This window comes from Miniopterus natalensis, chromosome 10 (assembly GCF_054644295.1).
Source record: "Miniopterus natalensis isolate mMinNat1 chromosome 10, mMinNat1.hap1, whole genome shotgun sequence".
NCBI lineage: Eukaryota > Metazoa > Chordata > Mammalia > Chiroptera > Miniopteridae > Miniopterus > Miniopterus natalensis.
The window spans coordinates 63,485,322-63,508,070 of NC_142090.1; the positions used below are offsets into that span (position 1 = coordinate 63,485,322).

At 41.7% G+C, this 22,749-nt stretch overlaps 1 protein-coding gene across 5 annotated transcripts in view; it reads right to left on the reverse strand.

Moving 5' to 3' along the window:
- The window catches only part of ICA1 (islet cell autoantigen 1), a 124,059-nt gene that overhangs the window by 25,811 nt on the left and 75,499 nt on the right, over nucleotides 1–22,749 (reverse strand). For all 5 annotated transcript variants that reach the window (XM_087821183.1, XM_016218878.2, XM_016218877.2 and 2 more), the window contains 2 exons: nucleotides 13,548–13,673; nucleotides 11,896–11,994 (listed from right to left, as the gene is read on the reverse strand). In XM_087821183.1, coding sequence (XP_087677309.1) covers nucleotides 11,896–11,994; nucleotides 13,548–13,673 — 225 coding nt within the window. The remainder of the gene's footprint in view (nucleotides 1–11,895; nucleotides 11,995–13,547; nucleotides 13,674–22,749) is intronic.

Here is a 22,749-nt window from a genome sequence, read left to right on the forward strand (position 1 = left end):
ATTGTTTTGTATCTAAATAATAATACCATATGCAGAATGCTAAGAAAATTTAAAGAGGAAAAATTACTCATAATTTCATTTCCCTCAAATAATGACTATTTTCATGTATTTCCTTTCTTTTTTTCATACTCATACTACTTATATACTTGGAATCTCTGTGCGTGTATATAAATATATATTTTATACAGAGTAGATGTCCTCTTAACCAATATAATGTGTTGGTATTTCATAATCAAAACCACTTCATTATAGTGGAGAACATTTTATGTATCTAAATGTTTAATATTTAATTAAAATATACAAATGCACATTTATTCATCATCATTCTAATGTAGAGCCAAGGCTTTCTCATTTAATATACGTCCCTGATTAAAGATCTGAAGCACTTTCTTGCACAAACCACATCCATAAGGCATTGCCATCATTTGCAATGACTCCCTATTTCTGGCATTTAGATTAGTACAGTCAGTCGAAAAATAGTTTTTAAGCACCTTGGTGCTGTTTTGGATGCTAGGGATACACTGGTAAATAAGACAGACAAAATTATCAGCTAGTGATGGGCCTATGCAGAGGATTAAAATAGGGGGATAGAAAGTGATTGGATCATTACTTCAGTTAACAGGAATGTCCCCTCTTGGAAGTGACACTTCAACTGAGAGCTAAATGACACGTAGAAGCCGGCCAAGTGCAGCTCGGGAGAAGAGGGGCCCCGAGTGCAGAGGCCGAAAGGTGGGAGTAGCTTGGCTTGTTTGAGGAACAAAGAGAACGCCACTGGGGCTGTAGTCTAGTGCTCGAGAGTACAAGACTTATGAGACCGGGATAAAGAGGTCGGCAGGGGTCACACGGGGAGAACATTCCTTTACCCACATTCATCAATATTTAACATTTTGCCTCATTAGTTTCATCATATTCTTGTGCTCTTTCTGTCTCTCTAATGCATGCGAACTAAATGGAATCCATGAGCCTTGGCTGGAGGGGGAGATGCTATAAAGAACAGGACTGGAACAAATGTGGCAACTGGAATATGGACTGTAGTCTGATTTTTTTTTTTTTAATTATATACCTCAAAGCATCTAGTTAAAGCGGGGCACGTGTATATGTGTGTGTGTGTGTGTGTGTATTTTGGAAATGTGCAACCTTAAGGAGGAGTTCAACAGATGTCAAGGACTTACTCTTTTCAATAGATCTGCCAATCATAGCATTTTATTCACCTCCCCCGCCCCCCGCCCCCCGATGCAGCTTTACTTTCTTAAAGAGTGGTCCAAGCCTGGTCAAAGTGAAGCCAGGAGTTTTGTCAGCCAAGGTTCCAATGGCTCCAAGACTCCCTTTTAGATTCTGTGACACTCGTCCAGGCCTCCTGGTTTGCTCGGTTACCCTCTCATCGCATTTCCTTTTTATCAGTCAGAGCTAGGCAGGGCCAGGACACGTCTGCTCTCCGCTGGGCTGTGTCCAGCTGCCGGGGCGCTCGCCTAAGCCCCTGAGATGCCCTTGACAGGTCATCATCCCCTCTGTCTCGGGCCTGACCTCCCCTCAGAACCACACTTGAACAGCTCTCAGACAATTCCTTTGTAATGTAAACCACTCCTTCCTTCTTTTCAACCCCTTCCCCTGTTGGGCCATTAGCAGGGACTCCATTGTCGGCTCCCTGTCACCACAATCACAGTTCAATCACTATTGTGCTTCACCAACAGAATGGCCTCCGTTCCAATTGCTACTTTAATTTATTATTAATAATTCCTGTGACAAATGCTCCTGTCATCCTACGTCCTACTATTACCATTGTCCCTTTAATAATCTGGCTGTTGCCACTTAAAAGAGATGCTAAATATATACTTGTTAACTGATAAATTAATGTACATAAGTTAAACTGCAAAAATTAGAACTCTTTAGCTAGGAAATTCAAAGGCTCAGGAGAGTAATATAAAAGGGTTTTTAAAACCATAAGCAAAAAATAACACTGGACACATGGGCTTGTTTATTAAATATTAGCATTTTGAACCAAGGGGAATTGTGTGTCTGCACTCACATGTCAGCTTCACTGAGATATCATTCACCCATAGAATCCACCCATTTAAAGTATACAATTCAATGATTTTTAGTATAGTCACTGAGTAGTGCAACTATCAGCACAATCAATTTTACAACACTTTCAAGGGGCATCTCTTAAAGTAAGAGTTTTAGACCAACTAAGCTAAATATTCCTCCATATAGCAGGAAAAACCCCACAACAACACACATGGAACTCGTTTCTGACAAAGATGGTATACATTCAAGAGATAAAGAGGCTTCGAGGCACTCTGAAACATCACAGAGGACAAATCATGTCCCCTTTTGTCTCTCAAAATTTGCCCCTGGATGTGACTGTCAGATAGATACAGGATATTCTACACGGTGGACCACTGCTCTCTCCAAGGTTTGATTAAAAGGCCCAACTGGGTGGGGTGGGGTGGGGTGGAGGTGAATTCTTTACATTAAAGTCCACAACTCAGCTGAAAACACTTAACCCTGTAGCATCCGTGAAAGTCAGAGGTGACAGCATTTTCTTTGTGACATGAACACCTGCTCGGGCGAAATGAATCCGAGGCCTGGCTGGTGGTACAGATGAGGCAGCCCTCAGATGGAACTATTTTGTATCACTGGCTGATGGAAGCCACACTCAAACCCATGTCCAGAAATGAAATGGCAAAGCATTCTGCTTCTAACCCCCAAACCCACTAGGTCCTCCACTAAAACGGCTTGTGAAAATCACTACTACCAGCAGCCATACAGCATCATATGAAACTGAAAAGTTCTCTGCGGAGGAAAGAATGTTTTTGGACTAAGTAACCTTTCTCTGTTAAGGCTGCACTGACATGCTAATAGTTTCCATCAATGCTTAAACGGTTTCAGGAAGCACACACATGATATATAAGATCAGCGTGACAGAGGAAACGCACAGACCGAGCTCACAGAAGTGTCTTAGAAAGGAAACAGCTTCATATAATAATGGGAGTTACTACTTCCTATATTAGGAAAATAAAAAGCCAGAGCAACAATCATCTGAATGAAAGCAAAACTACTCCACAAACAAATTTCACAGACAAAAGGCCAGCAGCCAGCCCTAATATCTGACCTAAATGTAATGTTTGACTTTGACAATTGGATAACATTTTCTCTAATCTTTAATTATGGCATTTAATTTTCTTACGCTGCTTCCCATTAATTACACTGGTATGCATATGAAGGTGCCAGATTTTGTCCATAAAAGGAAATGAAAGTGCTCAAAATAGTGAGGCATGGTGGAAAGATGCTGGGCTCGGCTGGGTGTGTGTGTTTGTGTTTATATAATTGGCAGCACATGAGGAACAAAAAGCAGAGGACGTGATGTGTATGCGCCACACAATTCATGAACATGAAGCACGTGTGCTCCCCACCCACGCAGTCATACAGTTATAAATTTATGAAGACACTATATGAGGAACACTCTTCATCTGGGACCAGAAGGCACTCTCGAGTTGTACTATAGAACAAAATGTTAAAGAGTAAAATTAGAGAAAAAATAAACATAGTTGTAAATTATATAACCTTATTCTTTAAAATAAGAAGGGAAATGGGTACTGGGAAGGTATCACAGTGTCCCAGGAAGAGGTGGACTTTGGAAACAGATTGTGTCATGCTGGGACATGGAAAAGGGTCTTTCCCCGCTTTGGGGCCTTTGTTTACCCATCAAGACAATGGAACTAACATCGAGTCTACCTTTCCTAGAATGTTGTGAGGATTAACTCTCTAGATAATGCTCTAGGTAAGCACTCAAAATGTGCTTATCAACAACTTTTAAAAATCTAAAAGGAATTAGATGTTGTAAGGGTTCATCCTGTGTTAGGCACTGCACGGCCTGTTTTACGTATCTCACAGAGCCCAGATAAACAGTGTCCTCCTGATTTCCTGACTTGAAAATGAAGACTCAGAGAGGTGAAGTAACTTGCTTAAGGCCATTCAACCACTAATACGTAGAAGCAATATCAATATTTGAACCCAGGTCTTTAAAAATTCTACAAATGGGTTAAGGAACAGTATTCAATAGCCAAGCCAAGAACATTTACTGAACTCCCCTTTCATATGAAGTGCCAAGGAGATCGAGAGGACTTCGTTCCAAATTCTAAAGGAAAGGCCATAGGTTCCCAGGTATGTGAGGGATTGACACATAAAGGATGATTTTACCTACAAACAAACACATCAAAGTGTTACTTTAATTGAAAGTTTACAGCTGAACCTTTTAAAATTTTTTATTGACTTTAGAGAGAGAGAAGAAGGAAGAGAGAGAGAGAAATAGCAATTTGTTGCTCCACTTATTTATGCACTCATTGCTTGCTTCTTGTATGTGCCCTGACCAGGGAAAGAACCTGACACCTTGACTTTCCGGGACGACCCTCTAACCAATTGAGCTACCTGACCAGGGCCTTACAGCTGTACCTTTCAAAGGTGGCACTTCTGTTTTCTCCTGCTCTCCTGCCTCATGGCCAGAAGTGCCACCTGGAAGAAATGCCATAGGGCAGAGTGAAAAAAGCATGAGCATCCCCCTTTCCCAGACCTACCACATACTGGGCATGTGGCCTCAGGCAAATTACTAGACCTTTCTGAGCTTCGGTTTCGTCTGGGAAACATGCAAACCAGAACAAGTACACCCACCTTCCCAAGGTTATTTTGAAGGTTAACTATAATATAGGCACTTCACTTTCTATATGCCAATGCTGAACCTAATTAGGATACCCAACCTTGCTACATTAGAGTCTCCCGTAGCATGACAAACTCTCTTAGACATTACTACACCTCACCCTTAGCAGAGGGCTTGGCATCAAGTAGCCACCCACACAATGATAATTTTTTCCTTTCCTCTCAATGAAGAATTAGGGAATGAGAGGAGGTGGGGGTTGGAGAAGAACTCATTTCTGGGAGGAGTGCCTGAGCGACCAGCTGCCCAGAAGAACAAATATCAGTCATCCTAAGGGATGGGTGAGCTGATGACCAGCCACATGCTGGCCTGCCCACCTCAGATGTCAGTGGTGGTCGTGGTCAACCCCTCTAACCACTTCTCTCCCAGTGACCTGGATGGGTCCCAAATTGCTGTTTGCAATGATCTGGCCTGGAGCAGCTTGGGTAAAAAAAAAAAAAAAAAAAAATCATTCTGCTAAATGCTGTGTAAAGTAATGACACTGAGTGAAAACTTGAAAGTCTAAAAGGATCTCCTGGAGGCTCGCCATGAGTAATTGCCATGTTGGGACTGGCAACGAAAATAGCATTGCAGAGATATTTACCCAATTTTCATAAAAACTATTATGGCTTTATTTTCAAAGCAAGTAACTACAGAGCCATGTGGCTTGTCGGTAAATGCTCAAGTGATTAACTGAGAAATGTGGAGGTGGGTGGAAGAAGGCTGTTAGGCATACGGATCTGAGAAAAACAAAATTTCGAAAAAGATGTTTTTTGAATTGTGAAAGCTAAAAACACTCTGGTCTCCGGAATGATGTTCCACATAACAGTGCTACATCTTAGACCCCGGGAGAGAAAGGAGGGAACCGTGGCACATCTGTTTCAATGGTTATTTTTAAACATGCTCAGAGTTAGGTTTTCAAATTCAGGTTTCCAAATTCAGGTTTCCTTAGAGTTAGAAATCTGGCACAGACTAAGAGCTAGCTGCAAAGCCCAAATGCCTTTTCAGAATGAGCCCTGTTGCAGGGCTGGGAGGCTCTCTTTCCTTTCTTGTTTGCAGACCTGCCCCACCCTCTCATATCCCCGAGGGTATGAGATGAGCCCAGACTGGCCTGCAGGGCTGGGAGGGAGCTGCAAGAACATCTGTGGGAGTCGGGGAGGGAGAGAGCTGGGTTACCTGGGCGAGGTCTCGGATGCCTCCCATCCCACTGCCATTCGCAGCCTTGCCTGTGAAACTCCCTGCGATGCCAGTCATCCGGGGTGAAGACGGTGGGTATGAAAGTAACTCACGCCGGCCTTCGGAGCCTGGCAACCTCAACCAGCACTTCTGTATCGACACTGCCAATGGCCGCCTCCCGGATCCACTACAGTATTCCTGCGAAGTCCATCGCTATTACCCCCACCTGGGGCCAATGGTGCCATCACCGGGGCTGCCACCACCACCTCTCAGCAGCCACTGCCACCACCACCACCATACAGTGGGAAAGTGACAGGCTGGATTGGCTCCCGAGCTCTATTCTGTATCCAGAGTCAAAAGCCTAGTTTTCCTTCTAAAACACTGGAAGGGGCACATCACAGGAAGACACTTTGCTATTGGGCATTTTCCTTAAATACAGCCACTCTGGTCTCTTTGAAAACACAAGTGCAGAGGGACATGCCTTCTCTTCTGCCAGCTCTGAATGAGCGTGTCCACTTCTTCGAAGGGCCCCGTGCTCACTTCTCTACTCAGACATCTGAGTCAGCCCTCATGCCATGCCAGGGTGCCAGGTAAGGATGAAAACGAGATTTCAGATTTTCCAGAGAAAAGCCTCTTGACTCCTGAGCCCCGCTGCCCCCAACCCGGGCCTGTTCTGGATCTGCGGGGACACGTGTAAGTAAATGACATCCCGAAAGGATGAAGCAAACATGACCACATCTGAGGGTTGGTAATTTAAGATGATACTGCTTTCCTACATACAGCATTTCATTTAGTTTTTTAACAATGCTTTAAACTCTAAGTCTAAATTACTTTCTCTAAGAAAGTGCCAGTGCTTTCAAATAGGCTAGTAACATTCCATCTCTGTCCCCATGACTTGATCATTTCTACCATGCGAGAGACATTTCCAGATGATTTAGAATCGGTATAAAATTAACACATTAATGATAACTTATGCAAAATGCATATGCTTAGTAGCATTTTAATGAATCAATAAATATTTATTGTTTGAAAATACGAGATTACGGCACTGCTTCTTTTATCGGAAACCACTTAAGAAACAGTCTCTCTACTTTAAATTTGAGCTGTTAAAATTACTAGATTAGAAAATTTTTAATACTAAATTTCAATGCTAAATTTTCCATAGAGTTCAATGCTAAGGTTTTCCACAAAAATCTATCACAAATTAAAATGAAAAGACTGTGCTACTAAAAGTAGAATCAACAGAATTGCATCAGGCTTGACTAAAGCTATTGCCACACACACACAGATTACCACAAGTTATTTATAGAATGTCAAAATGGTGACTTGGATATTTTTCAATGCACTTGTATAATAAAATTACTTTGTAAAAGAACTATACCTATTTTCTGGAGAAAGGCTCATTAGAAACAAAACCTGAACTTCTGGGGCATGAGTTATATCCCTGCAATGCTGCAGCAAAAGACTCTTCCCCCAAACAGGATGCACTGAGTGTTTAACACATTAATTATCACCCTTCATCAAGCATAAAACTAACAGTCAGGAAATACAGCTGGGATGGCACCATTATCAACACACTCAGAATACACCCCGCAGCAAAGAAAACAAATGGGTTGCTTTTCATTAACAGAGCCTGGCGAACCTCTCCAAAGACAATGTTTTCTTTCCCACCAGAGACCCAAAAGGCATTTAAGGGGCTATTTACTTAGGTAAATCCAGGGAACAAATAAATCGTGAAAATATCTACTTAAATTTCAAAGTATCCATTATCAATATTCAGTGCCAGTCAGAGGAAAATTATATATATTAAAAGATGACTTGGTCCAACGAAAATCTAAATGTAAGGCATGTACTTAAAAAATGTATTAGTGCAAGGGGGCTGTAAGTCAGGTAATATCCTCAGGCTGCGTGGTGATACGGAGGGTGCTGAATGCAACGGGAAATGCACAGGGCCTCCACCTATGCAATGATGGGCTGTGTAATAACAGCATTCTACTATACAGGTTTGAATCCATGTAAAAATAATTAGCTATTAGCTTGAGATTCTAGATGAACGGCACTCAAGAGAGGTAATAAAAGCAGAGTTTATTTGGTTGACTTCTGGACACTTAACATTCTTGATATAACCATAATCATATTACACCTTAACAGACGTATTACTCCTCCTGAGTCTGTATTACAATTAAACCATAAACTGCTACTTAAACCATAATTTGAGGAAGGCTCTGGGGATGTAAAAGGCAGTGGAGAGTCATCTGCCCCAAATATTTGCAATTATGTCCTGAACCACCACCATTAAACTTTACCTAAATTCTCTGCCCAGAAGTCCTCTAATGTAATCAGCTGGATTCTCTCTGCAGGATTAAATGTCATGGCAAAAACGAAGGGGCCATACTCTCCTCAGCACAGGAGGCCGGGGATACGCACAAGGATTCTTCCATGCTTGTGGTGCAAATTCAATGTCATATTGTACTTTATATGCAATTACCTCACACCTGAGCTTCATTTAAGTTGTATTTGGGGGTAGGTATCATTTCTTCTTCTACCTGGCTGATTTGTGTCATGTACAGTTGTCTTTCATAAGTCAACCTCTGAAGTTGTATGTATTATAAAATAAAATCTGATGCACATTCATGCATTCATGCCGTAAAACTAACTTTCTCACCCTGGCTGGTGTTGCTTCGTGGTTAGAGCGTCAGCCCACGTGCCAAAGGGTCTTGGGTTTGATTGCCGGTCGAGGGCACAAACCTGGGTTGCAAGTTTGATCCCAGGTCCCCATAGGGGCAAGTGTGGGAGGCAACCAATCAATGTGTCTCTCTCACGTCTATGTTTTTCTCTCTCCCCTCCCCTCATTCCCTCTCTTCCACTCTCTCTAAAAATCAATGGAAAAAAATATCCTCAGGTGAGAAGTAACAAAATAACAAATAAATTAAAAAAACCCAAAGCCCCTCTCTGCCTTATCAAAAAATAAAGCATAGGATTCTGCTCAGGCCTGTGTAAGAAAGAGTGTGAGTTGTAATAAGTTTAATCAATCTGAAGATATTAATTAAATCCATCCCATCTAGTGTGTCATTTAAGGCCACCGTTTCCTTACTGATATTCTGTCTGAAGATCTATCCACTGATGTCAGTAGGGGGTGTTAAAATCCCCTACTATGACTGTATTAGTGTTGATCTCTCCCTTTATGTCCGTCAAAACTTGCTTTATATATTCAGGTGCTCCTATGTTGGATGCATGTTTACAAGGGTTTTACAATCTTGTTGGATTGCTCTCTTTATCATTATGTAGTGTCCTTCTTTGTCTCTTTTATGGTCTTTGTTTTAAAGTCTGTTTTGTTGACTATAGGAATTGCTACCCAGCTTTTTAAAAAAATTTCCATTTGTATAAAATATCTTTTTCCATCCATTTACTTTTAGTCCGCATGTGTCTTTTGTTGTAAGTAGGTCTCTTGTAGACAGCATGTATAAGGTTCTTGTTTTCTTATGCATTCAGCTACCCCATGCCTTTTTGTTTGTTTGTTTGTTTCTGGTAAAACGTTTACTTTAAAGAAGAAACTTTTATACAGGCTGAGGCTAATATATTCAAGAGTATAAACATTTTACCTTTGGATTACCTTTCTAAAAACAAAATTGTAAAGTATCATATTTCAGTTTACTAAATATATAGCCCAATCTGTCACAACACAACATAAAAGGTAATGGACCATTATAGAACATTTTAAATTAACAGTAACAAGCCATCTACATAGACCTTGTTTCCAACGAAAACCAAAACAAAAGCACAACAATCCCGTAGTGTACCACATGTATTTCAATTCACTGTATGCAATCTAACAAAAATTTGGTCATAATTTACCAGATATACATAAGTGATTTAAGTAGTAAAAGGAAATTCAGCTTAAAGAAAGCACGTTCATATCTTGGGAAAAGTAAAGTATATTAGAGTGTAAAGCCCAGGCCAGTTTCTATGCAATAAGTGACCTGCAGTCTAACAAAGCAGAATTAATGACTTTCAGATATATATATATATCTTCTCTTTAATATATATTTTTATATAGACAAATCTATCAATTGTAAACTATGGCTTATTCTAAAGGAGGGGGATAAGTGGGATGAAAGAAATCTTTATACTAACATATTCACAATGCAGAATATTTTACTCTTAAAATACTTTTTCATTCATAGTATCTTTGCCCAACTAAGGTCTACTTTGGACCCCGCCAGAACTACATTTTACTCATTTATCTAGAACATTGAGAATAAGATGTACTCTTCAGCCTTAAACAAAAATCAAACCAAAACTATTCATGTCAGTTTTACAGTTACGTAGAAACTACAAAAAAGTTTAGATAATGAAAGAGACATCTCACCATGTAACTATACTTTATATCTTCGATTTATCCCGGCAAAAACATCACTGTTTAACATTTAAGCATCATTCTGCTGAAATCAGAGGCAATGAGGAAACCTGTCTCTTAGAAAAGTACCCCATGCCTTTTGATTGGAGTATTTAAGCCATTTACATGTAAGGTGATTACTGATAGGTACGTATTTATTGCCGTTTTACTCTTTATAACTGTGCTCCTCTTTTTTCTTTCTTCTAATTTTAATCAATCAGCCTTGGTTGGGACAGCCGCTTTCTAAGGTGCTGAAAGCAGCAGTGAATCACAGAGAAGGAACACAGTCCTCACCCACAGCAGCAGCACTGCGATGTGCTGAGGAAGGCTGTGGGGTCTCTGTGTGCAGGACAGTTGGCACGTGAGAAACAAAAGCCCCCTCCCCTCAAGTGCTTATAGTCAGGCTGACAGAACAAGAAAATGCACATTCTGAATCCGTTCATGCAGCCTGTTAGCAAGTAAGTGACCAGCTGACAGAGGACTGTGAGGAGCAAACCCCAGGGCCAGGTGTCCCACCTGATGCCAGGTCAGGTACATCTCAAGGTGAGAGGATTGTCTTGGATTCCTCTTGGGCCTTCCTTTAAAGGGCCAGGGTCTTAAAGGGTTTCTGTCTTAGTATTTTTGTAGATGCAGTGACATTACAAACATCTCAAAATCATGTTTAATGGCAAAAAAAATAGCTTTTTAATGTTTATTAAGTAAGATGATGAGACACAAACTGCCTGAAAAATTAGAAACAAGGTAATTTCAAGGTGAACTTTAACTCGTTCTTTCCCGGTCTTTTCCTTTTCAGGATATGACCTGGCAACCCAGTGTTCACTCACTTTTCTTAAAATCCTTTTGGAACCCAAATCATCCTCAGCAACCATTAGAGAGCAAAATAATTCCCCATTCAGTTGCGATACTGAGAATCAGGCGTTTCATACGTATCCCTTTTGAGTTGAGAAATCACTGAGCTTGATGTTGCTTTGTCAATTAGGGAATATTACTGTAGTCTTTTGGAAAAATCCATTTCTATATTAGATGGTACAGAATAAAAGGCGATTTGTTAGAAGGGAGAAAAGTACCTTCTCAAGTGAGCATATTTGAATTTAATAATTAGAGTAACGGAGTGTACTAGACTTGTACAATCCTCTCTTCAGTAATGTCAAACCAGCGTTTCAAAGGAACAGGACCCATCCTCAGGCTGGAGTTCACCACAATTCAGCTCCTAGTGGCATGTACCCCAAGGTTCAACCTGTGTATCTGCATTGTTGTGGCTTTGAATATTGATGCAGTAAAAAAGACTCCACTGGGGGCCCTGGCCAGGTGGCAGATAGCTGGAGCACGGTTCTGTACGCCAAAAGGTTGTGGGTTCGATTCCCAATCAGGGCACATAAAGGAGGCAACTGATCAATGTTTCTCTCACACATTGATGTTTCTCTTTCTCTCTCTCTCTTTCTTTCCCTTCCTTTCTCTAAAATCAACAAACATATCCTCAGATGAGTATTAAAAAAAGGCTCTACTGGGGGGCACAGTTCTCACTTTGCTGATTGGGGTCTGTTAGAATAACAATGCTTGCTGCAATGGACACTGTGATAGAAACAAAACTACTTTTCGTAAGGTTTTCTAATGGTCTCTCTAGCTTTCATACCTTCAATGTAGTGAATTCATATGGTTGATAACCTCTGAAGCTCTCATGGATGGCTGCCATGGTGTGAGAAGTTTTCTCCCAAAAATGAAGCAGAGTGGTCTGTAAAGAAAGACAGTAAAGCTATTAATGTTTTGAATGCCCTGTTCTAGTCATGGGCCCAGAGAAGTGTGCCTACCTGGGGCTGTCAAGGTCCTCCAAACCATGATTCCAGCCCCCCTCTGCAGACCCATTTCCCACTATGCCCCTACTTATACCCTGCATTTCAGCCAAACTTCAACGCCTGCCTGTTCCCCCAAACACGCTGATGCCCATGGCTTATGTGCTCTAAGACCTGGGACGCTCTCCTCTCCACTCTCTTTGTACTTACTCCAGGTCCATCCTCCAAAACCCAGGGCTAATCATTAACACTTCTGTGATTCCCTCAACTGACTCAACTTCTCCCTCTTCAAATCCTGGTTGGATTTTGTAGAACTTATTTTACTTAGCACGTCCTGTGCTGCTCTGGAGGTATGGAAAATACAGCCAAACTTTACTGTCTCTGACTTCCCTCTTAAACCTTAAGCTCTTTGGGAACAGGGAATCTGACTTATTAACTTTTTTTTTTTTTTAAGTTTTATTATTGTTTAAAATATTACAGATGTCCCTTTTTCTCCCCAATGACCCGTTCCACCCCGTTCCTTCCCCCTCCCCAGTCCCTCTCCCCACCATTGTCCATGTCCTTGGGTTGTGTATATATGCACATAAATTCTTTGGTTACTCTCTCCCCTTCCACCCACCTGCCCTCCTCCATCCCTCTGACATTCATCAGAAAGGATATATGCACCCCTATGTTCATAGCAGCACAGTTTACAATAGCTAAGATCTGGAAACAGCTCAAGTGCCCATCAGTAGATGAGTGGATAAAAAAGCTGTGGGACATTCACACCATGGAATACTATGCAGCTATAAAGAAGAAGAATCTCGTACCCTTTGGGACAGTATGGATGGACCTGGAGAATATTATGCTAAGTGAAATAAGCCAGGCAGCGAAGGACAAACATCACATGATCTCGCTTATATGTGGAATCTAAAGAACTTAATAAACTGATGAACAGAATAGATTCAATGACATGGAAGCATAGATGAGACTGATGACTTATTAACTTTTATATTCCCTACAACACTAGAGTTCGGCCTCCCACACTCAGTTGGTGCTCACGGTACTGTGGATGGATACACAGTGCTAACCCAAGGTTAGCAGGAGACAAAACCACGTTCATGACATTATGAGAGCCTGGCGAGTGGGTGACTGTACTGGGAGAAGCACAGGCATCGATGCTAAGTTCACAGGAGGCTTTCCGAAGGACATGACACAGTGTGAGGTACATCAAACAGAGCGGGATTTGGACAGGCACAAACGGAGGGGGCAGGGCAGTCAGGCAGAAGGCACCGCCTAAGCCAGTGCCAGGGAGTGGGAACTGACAGTGTCTGTCGCCAATACTTGGTTTGATTAAACTGCAGTCTACTAGAAGGGAGAGATGCAGGAGGTAAGTTATGACAAAGGCACTCAGAACTTCATAACGCCCAAGCCATACTTTTAGCTCAAACACCATCTCTCCCTGTTCTCTAAACCCCATAACATTCTTGGTTCATCGTGACAACATCCCTGTTACCTGGTAGGTTGCTAGCATATGAGACAAGAGATTGCATCGGCTCGCTCCGAGAAGATCCACTTTTTGACACACGTCCATCTTCAATTTGTCAAAGCTTTTTTTGGCAAGGCGTACTTGTGCTTGGACCTGTGAAAGCAAAAGGAATCATGTTGAACCGAACAAACTCTTAACTAGTTAAAACTTGCCGGTTGGCAAAGACCAATAGTGGGCTATCTTTTTCATATAAGAAAACACCTTTGAAAATTCTAGGTAAGCAAGATCCTAGGACATCCATTCTGTGTCTCCAAGGGACCTAAGTGACAGTACTGCGTATGATTATATAGCAAACTTACCATCCTAATTACATTTTTCAGTGAAATATTAAAATTCCTCTCCTCTCAAGCCATTTGCAAACTGACCAGAGTGGGGAGAAGTGTGGAAACACGCAGGGTGGCATCTTTGAAGCTGGCTTCCCCAAATGTTAACATCTTAGGTAACGTGCCACATTTGTTGAAAATAAGAAATTAAAACGGATACAATCCTATTAACAACACATGTTATTTGTATTTTTATTTTATTTTTTTTACCAATTTATGTCCTTCTTTGTTCCAAGATCCAGTCTAGGAGACCACAAAGGGGAACTGTGATACAGCCTAAAAAACGACCTCCACTAATAAACTTTCAAATCTCTTTAACTGAGTATGTGCACAAGCAATCCTCCATCCATCTCTGAGCCATAGAATAATTCAGGGACAGAGTGAAGGTGAGGAAAAGATTCAGGAATATCTATTCTATATATTATCTGATAATGAAATAGAAGGTTTTAAAATGTCATACAGCTACATTAAAAATGGTTACACTAAAATTCCCCTTCCCTCCAATCTGAGGCAGCACCACATCATATTTTAACCAGGGAAAGCCAGCCAGACATTAATTTATCTCAGCTAATTCATGCAATGGTGGTTACCGGGTAGGTAACTGTGAGTTAGTAGTAATAAGAGCTCTTTCATTACAGGATAAATACCAGGAACAAGGACAATGTCTACCTTGATGGCCATTATATGATCAGCACCTGGCGACCTGGTACAAAGCAGGTGCTAAATACACCTTGGTGACTGAAGGCAGAAATTTTCCAGGTCATTTCATAAGATAAGTTACCTGAGTACCATTTTAAAGCATCACCTTTAAAATAGTTTTAGAAGTGATGATTTTATCACTTCTAATGAAGATGATTTAATATAAAATACATTAACTTTTACCACTAATAATGCTAATTTGTATTCACAGTTTATAAAATTATAGGGCCTAAGAAAATAACAGTAACAATCGATACAAATGTTACCATTTGTAACAATTTAACAACTGTAACAATTTAACAATAGATATAACTCACAATTGATTCAAATGAACAATTATTACAATTCACTCACCACCAGCCAGCTTTATTTTTCCTTAGCCTCTGCTGTTACCCTTTTTGACTGCTGAGGGTAAGAGGCTTCGTTTGGGAAAGTAACAGGCAGGGCTGGCATTGCAGACTAGCCTGCTTGACTCCAAAGTCATGCTATTCTGCCTCCTAAGCAACTTACATTATTTGCTGAAAAATCAAGAGGCTCAAAATGATGATTCTACCCAGAAACACAAGTTTTCCCTGTATATTCTATGGAATTGAAAAATAATGGAAGTAGTACATTTAACACCGTATTGACAGAATTATACCCTGTGTGAACAGGGTCTGTGTCTATATCTGCATAAAACATTTCCTAAGAATTTCTCTGTATTCTTGGTCTATAGAGCTGGGAAAACCAGAGAATAGAAGCCATCCGGCTCCTCTCAAAATGACGATGAGCTGAAATGAGTCCCAGAGCTGAAATCATTCCCCACTGTAGAGTGGAGAGACTCCAGGTAGAGAACTTGGGAGCCCTGACTGTCACAAGAATCTAGAATAAGTTAACTATCAGTGATTTTTCTGTCTTCCTTTGAGAGAAATAAGGAGACAGAGAAAAGAAAACCAGAGTTCCAGAGGGAAGCAGTGGGAGAGTGTGGAGGGAAATATGTTCAAGCAGCTGAGATACTCAGTGCAGGTGTCCTCACTGGTTCACCAGTTGCATGGGCCAGAAACACCTCCTCCTCAACTGGTGCCCCGAGAGTCATCTTTCCTCACCCTTTTCTTCTGGAGGGAAAGGAGATGAATATGAATGTGAGCTTTCATGTATACATTCATTCAACACATACTTAGTGAGCACCTGTTAGGCACCGGGGTGTCTGTAAAGAAATAAGATGCATAGCAGGTGGTCAATAAATACTTATGAATGAATCCACACAGGCATAAGGTCCCCCTACTCTTTTAGAGAAGACAGACATGTTAGCAACTGTATTATAATAGGAAAAGTACAATAGGACTAAGATTGAAGAGTGCAGGTAGACAGACAAGGGAATGATTAATGCTGGAGAGGGTGGGCTGGGGTGTATAGGCTGATGGCTTTAAAGCCCCGAAGACTGGCCTCCCAGTATCCCACCTTCTGCCCTGTAACACTGCAGTCTCTTCTCACTCTGACGCTGCGCTTGGCATGTGACTTGCCTTGGCCAATGGATGCTAATGAATGTGATGAAACTGGAGGAAAAGAATAAATGTTAGCATGCTGCCACTTTCTCCCTGGCTTCTCTGAGATGGCCATGAGAATGTGCCAGGCCAACCTGAGAACATGCCTGGCCTGGCCAGCCGGAGCAGTGTGAAAGGGCTGTGCATGCAAGAAACAAGAGGAGAGCTCAGTTGTCCCAACAGATCAGCCTTTGGCCAGCTGACCCCCAAACATGTGTGGGAGGCCAGCCATGATCAGCAGAGCCCCTCCCCACCCCACAGCTGGCCACAGACTCAGGAGGGAGCTCAGCAGAGATCAGAGCTGTCCTGCTAACCCATAGACTTGGGAGCAATAAGGAATTTGTATTATTTTAAGCCACTGAGTGTTACAGTTGCTTATTTCACAGCATTATTGTGGCCATAGACAACAGGTATAAATGGTAGGTAGGTGTACAGTAAAGGCTTCTGATGGGGGATATCTCAGATGGGTCTTAAAGCTTGACACAGAAAATGCAAGGCCAGCCTGCTTATGGGGAGGCTCTAGATTTTTCTAATTAAATGCAAATTAACATTTTTGTGGGGATGTGAATTATGCTTTTTCCTTTACATTAACATAATCGGTTACTCATAGATATCCTCTTATCCTAGGCGAAAACTTATTTCATTCGCTTATAGCACAAAGCTCATGAATTACTATGCTTTGAAATGTGCCCTAATTGAATTTTGTTTGAATTTCTGTAAGGGAATTTTAGAAACCTAGAAGAAGACTTCAACACTTGACCCAGTGAGTTCTGAAGGGCCATATGCTTTGTGTGTCAACAATGATTATTAAAATACTTAATGCACTGCTGAGTTTCCAAATGGTGAGCCCTTTCCCTGCCAAGCAAGGAGGATGTTACACTGTGGGGCATTTTGAGTATGGTCATTTACTGTTTTGTGCTCCATGTCTGCTCCACGCAACACGTTTCCAGTCTGCAGCCTGAGGACAAAACACCAAGGACACAGGCAGGCACAGGCCACCACCGAGAGTCTCATTTCACGTGCCTCCAGATGCACTTAAGTGAAATATGTTTCGGTTATTATTCCTTTCAGTCCCAGATAAATTACATTCGATTACATAAACATCTTGCGGAGCTCCTCTGTTTCTCAAGGTCTTTTAGAGAGTCTTCAGTCAAATAAATGCACCCTTTGTTTATTTCTTAATTTTATTTCTGTTGCTCCACCTTTCTCCGGCTAATTCTCCAAGTTCCAGGAAATGATCACACATATTAGACCCTCTTTATGGCCCTGCTTTCCCCAGGCTGCAGGTATGCAATTTACCAGATAAAGGAGCAATGTCTCAAACTGCCAAAACTACAGGGCACTTCCCTGGGCTTATTCCTCCTAACCTGAAATTCTACCTCTCAGCCCCAACTTGAACTACACATGGTGAAGCCAAAGCTGTGCATCCCTTAGCTCAACCTGGCTTCCCCATCCAGTGGGGAAGGTCTTTACAGGACCCTCACAACCAAATAATCGGAGAGTAGTTTTGTGTTTTTTATAAGTGTTTTCTTTCCTTTAAAGACAAAATAAACACTGCAATTCTACCTTTATTACATTTTCTTTCAGGAAAAGGCTCTGCCTCCTTCCCTCCCTCCAACCATTCATTTGGCAGATATTTACCGAGTATCTTCTACATGCTGGTGGCAGTGAGTACAATGGAGGTGGTTTCTATCCTCACAGAACTGAAGGTTCAGTGGGCATTTTCACATCAGCGAGGGCATAATCACAAACTGAGTGAGGTGCTCAGGAGGAAAGCCACGTAACCCCACACAAGAGCGATTTAACAAGAAATCTGACTGAGAAAACATTCTCCAAAGAAGCAGTGCATAAGCTCTATCCTGAAGAGCTGAGCATGATTAACTGTGCGAGGAGAGAGAGTATCCTAGCAGAGAGGGAAGCACGTACAAAGGCCCTGGGGTGGAGGGCAAGAAGGCAGGTCCCAGAAGGCCAGTGTAGCTGGGTTGCTGAGAGAAAGCAGACGGGTGGAATGAAATGAGGCAAGAGAGGTGGGTTGGGGCACGTCCTGGAGCAGGGGCCTTGTAGGCATGCTCAGGATTTTAGGTTTTATCCTAGAAGCAGTAGAAAAACATTGGAAGCCTTTAAGCATGAAGACATAGGATCTTATTTTCAGTTTGAAATGGTCACTCATTGTGATATGGGGATGGTTTGGAGGAAATGAGAGTAGGTGGGAACAGTTAACTCTAACTCCCCTTAGAGTTAAGGGGAGAGATGTTGGTAGCTTTAGACTTGGGTAGTGGTTACGGATATGAAAAAAGTGCTCTAGCTCCTATGTATCTAACCACCCCAAACCCAGTATCATTGTCTAACTTGCCTTTTCCACCAACTGCTTCTCATGGACACCTATCAGTTTCTTGTGAACACCCAAGACCACATCAGAATTCTTAATTTCTTTCCCAACCAGCTCTCAATACTCTTTCCTCATTAACTTAATTTGTTCACTCCTGTCTTCCTCTGAGGCAACATCCTGCATCCAGGGAATAAATTTAAGATCACAGCATATGCCAATTACTTCTTTTGGTTTAGTAAGGTGCAAAAGACAAAGTCCAGCCTATCTGAAGTCACCTGGAAAACAGAAGGTCAGATATTTGGCTTCATTAAAAGAAGATCTTTTTTGTAGGCCAATGAACCACGCAAGACCTCTCGAGGGTCAGATAATCAAACACCTTGCTGAGTCACTTTACTGCACTTGATCTATAATATTTACCCACTGATGGCAAGAACAATTTTGACATTGCATTTGCACAGATATACATGTAAATGACTGCATGTGAACCATGCATGTGAGTGGGCAATAAGGTGTAGACTTAGGCACTATCTACTTTTTGATCTTCCCTCAACAAAATCCTCACCCCATTTTGAAAATGTTCCTTCTCTTTCTTCTAATAATGTGGTTTAAATGAGGGTTAGTACTCTCTTTTATAGGCCGCCTTTCCACTCCCACTGACTGGCGCAGGGATGGGCATCGTAACTCAAGTTGAGTGCTCACAGGCACCATAGTTGATGGGTTCAGGGAAAGGCACTCGGTTCAAGCTGGGTAAATTGGAGCCCTTCCTAAGGATTTTTGAACTTAGAATTAGAAAAAAATAACTCTCAGTCCTTTCCTAGTGGCTAAAGCACTAGAGACAGGAAGTCCTGGTATTTGAGTTTCCTGTGGTGTGGAGAGAGTGCCTTGGTAGCACTCAAATTCCCAGATCCTGTTGCCCTCCCTATGGTTACATGGGACTTCTACTTAACTCCTTCCTTTGCCTTAATGAATTCAAGATGACTTGCAGTTATGTGGAAGCAAGAGAGTGCTAATACAGGCTGCTTACTTCTGTCTTCTTGGAAATTCATATGAAAGGCTCTAAGAAGTTCTATGATAAAGATCCCTTTTAAATTTTGATGATTCCAGTTTTTCTCATATTTATTTGAGCAGAAAACCCTTCCCATGTATCATGTACCACCTATTATATGCCATATAACGTTTCAGGGAGAAATCTTTATTTTACAGAGGAAATCAAGACCTAGATATTTATCTGATATGTAAGACTTAGATTCAAACTCAAGTGAATTTAGTTCTATACTTCATGCTCTTTACACTAAACCTTGGGACACAGGGTCATTGACCTACCACTGACCATGTAACTCGCAGTGTTCTAAGTTTAAGGCATGCACAAAAGGTGCAGCTACCATCTTGGTAAATTCTGGTCAACCACGTTGGCCTTATCATTTTAGATGCAGACACAGGGAAGCCCCAAGCCACGTAGGCTGAACAGAGCTCCTACTATAAGAAATCTTGCTAAGGCTCTTTAGCTCAGGCTCCACAACAAAGTGGAAAGAAATCAGCCCATCAGGTTCCCCTCGATGCACTGGGTCAGTGGATTCCCTGTTCCCCACAGGAAATATATGCAGTTGTGGTACCTGTTTCATTCTGTGCTGAAGCTGATGCCACCACTGCCAGCCACCATCACCACCACCATTTTTATCACCGATCACTTTTAATCAGCCTTATTTACGAGATACAGGTTAATTTTAGGTATACAATTCTATGAGTTCTTGGACAAGTGTATACAATCATAAAGTACCACCAGAATCACGATACTAAGCACTTCTAACACTCCCCAAAGTGCCCATTGCAGTCGATTCCTTCGCTCGAATCCCCAGCCCTGCCACCATAGACTGGGTTTGTATTTTCTATGGTTTCATATCAACAGAATAAATACAAGGTAGTCTCGTTCAGCCTTTGTAGCTGGATTCCTTCACTCAGCATAATCCCTTTGAGACCAATGTCGTTGCATACATCAGCATTGTGCTCTTTCTTACTTCTGAGTAGCATTTAATGGTATGGGTACAATGCAATTTGTATATTTGGGATTTTTCCAATTTTTGGCTATTTTGAATAAAGCTGCTGTAAACATTTGGGCACAAATCTTCGTGTGGACATGTTTTTCATTTCTTTTGGGCAAATATCTACGAGTAGGATTGCTGGATCATATAGTAACTACGTGTTTAATTTTATAAGAAACTGCCAAACTGTTTTCCAAAGTAACTATATCATTTGCATTCCCACCAACAATGAATCCAAGTTTCATTTTTTCCCATATCCTCATTAACACTTGGTAATTTCAATCTTTTAAGTTCTAGCTGTTCTAGTGGATGTGTAGTCAAAGTTATTATCATTTTAATTAGCATTTCTCTAATGACTAAAGATGTTCAAGTTGTTTTCATGTCTAATTTGCTACATAGATCTTTAGTAATGTGCTTATTCAAATCTTTTGCCTATTTTTTAAAATTAGGTTAGTCTCTTTATTACTGAGTTATAAGAATTCTTTATATGTTCTTAATATAAATTCATTATCAGACATAAGTTTAAAAACATTTTCTTCAAGTCTGAAGCTTGCCTTTCATTTTCTTAATAGTGCTTTTTGGAAAGTTTTTTGTTGTTGACACTATTATAGATGGCCCCATTTTCCCCCTTCAGCCCCCTCCACCCAGCCCTTGAACCCCCTTCCCCCTGGCCATCACCACACTGTTGTCTGTGTCCATGGGTTATACATACATGTTCTCAAGAAATACATAATAGCCCTCATCACTGTAGATCAGTGGTTAGAGCACTGGCCTGTGCACCAAAGGGTCACAGGTTCTATCCCTACCGGGGCAGGGGCATGTGCTGGAGGCGACCAACCAAATCCCTCCTGCACTGATGTTTCTCTCCCTCTCTCTCCCTTTCTCTCTCCCCCACTTCCCTTCTGCTCTCTTTAAAAATCAATGGAAAAATTATCCTTGGGTGAAGATTAGCAAACAAAACAAAACAACCCCCCCCCAAAACCATCTATTTCCATGTGCCTTCACACTCACAACAGTTTTGTTGTTAGAACATTGTGTAAATCTCAAATCATTCCAAGTTTTAGCTATCCTGGCCCCATTCTTACTTCTTAAGTTCCTTCTTTCCTCCCAAGAAATACTGTTGAGCACCTACGGTTTTAGGTGCTGAGGGTAGCAGGGAACAAAGCCAACCCCGCTTTCATGATGGTGACATTCTTAGCACCAGGCAAGGGACAGATGCTGGTGCCACTGATGCAAGGAAGTGGAGGGACCAGGCGGTTAAAGCGGAGAAAACACTTCTACAGTTGGGAGCCAAAGGGAGGGCTCAAGTCCTGGGCTTGCTCCTAGGAGCTGGGCGGGGCGCGGTGGGGACACTGAGGAGGGGGACAGCAAGAGTGGGCCAGGTTGAATTCACCCTACCTGAAGCAGGGGCACGTTGATTTGAGGGAGAGGGAAGCTGAAGTCAAAGAAACGAAGCAAAAAGGGAGGGAAAACAGGGAGGGAAGCTGTATGTGTTTAATACCGCAGCTATGATGCTTAATATTTTGCCCAAACACAAAAGATGCGGTTGTCATTTTGCCTCATTTCCTCCTAAACATGCATTTTGAAGTTGAACAACTCAGCGATAATAAATCAGCAGTGATGTTAAGGTTTTTCAGCTCTGTTACTGCCGAATTTATAGATAAAGTCAAATCGTTCAGCTAGCATTCCCTTTACATGAATGAAAACTGTGGATTCAAGACAAGGGTGCTGGATCTGCCTGTGTACTCAGGAGAAGGCACCCACGTCGCTGACATCACCTCAGCCCATTCCCACGGACATGTCATGCAACCTTCACTCAGGTGCTCTTTTTCAGATACGAATGAAAACAGTCCAAGTGTCTTCCCTCCTGTGCTCTTCAGGACCTCAGGTCTCTAACATGCTTTCTGATCCTGAGCACAAAAGTCACCTTGGAGAGCGGAGCACACCAACGCCTCAGGGTGATTTTCTGGGAATGTATAAAGTATCGTACTGGATGGATACTTTAATCAAAAAATTATCTCAACGATGATTCAGGAGAAGTGGGGGCCCACACCACAGACCACTCTCTTTTGTTTCCAGAGAAGAGTTTTCACTCTCCTTTTATTTCACCTAACCGTGTTCCAAGCTGGGTGAGGAGAGAAGGGGAGAGCGTTGAAAGAGGGCAATGTTTCACCACGGTTCCGTTTTTATAGAAGAGAAAGCTCAGGTACGAAATGATTTGCCTAAAACCAAACAGCAGTCATGCAGAAAGGCCAG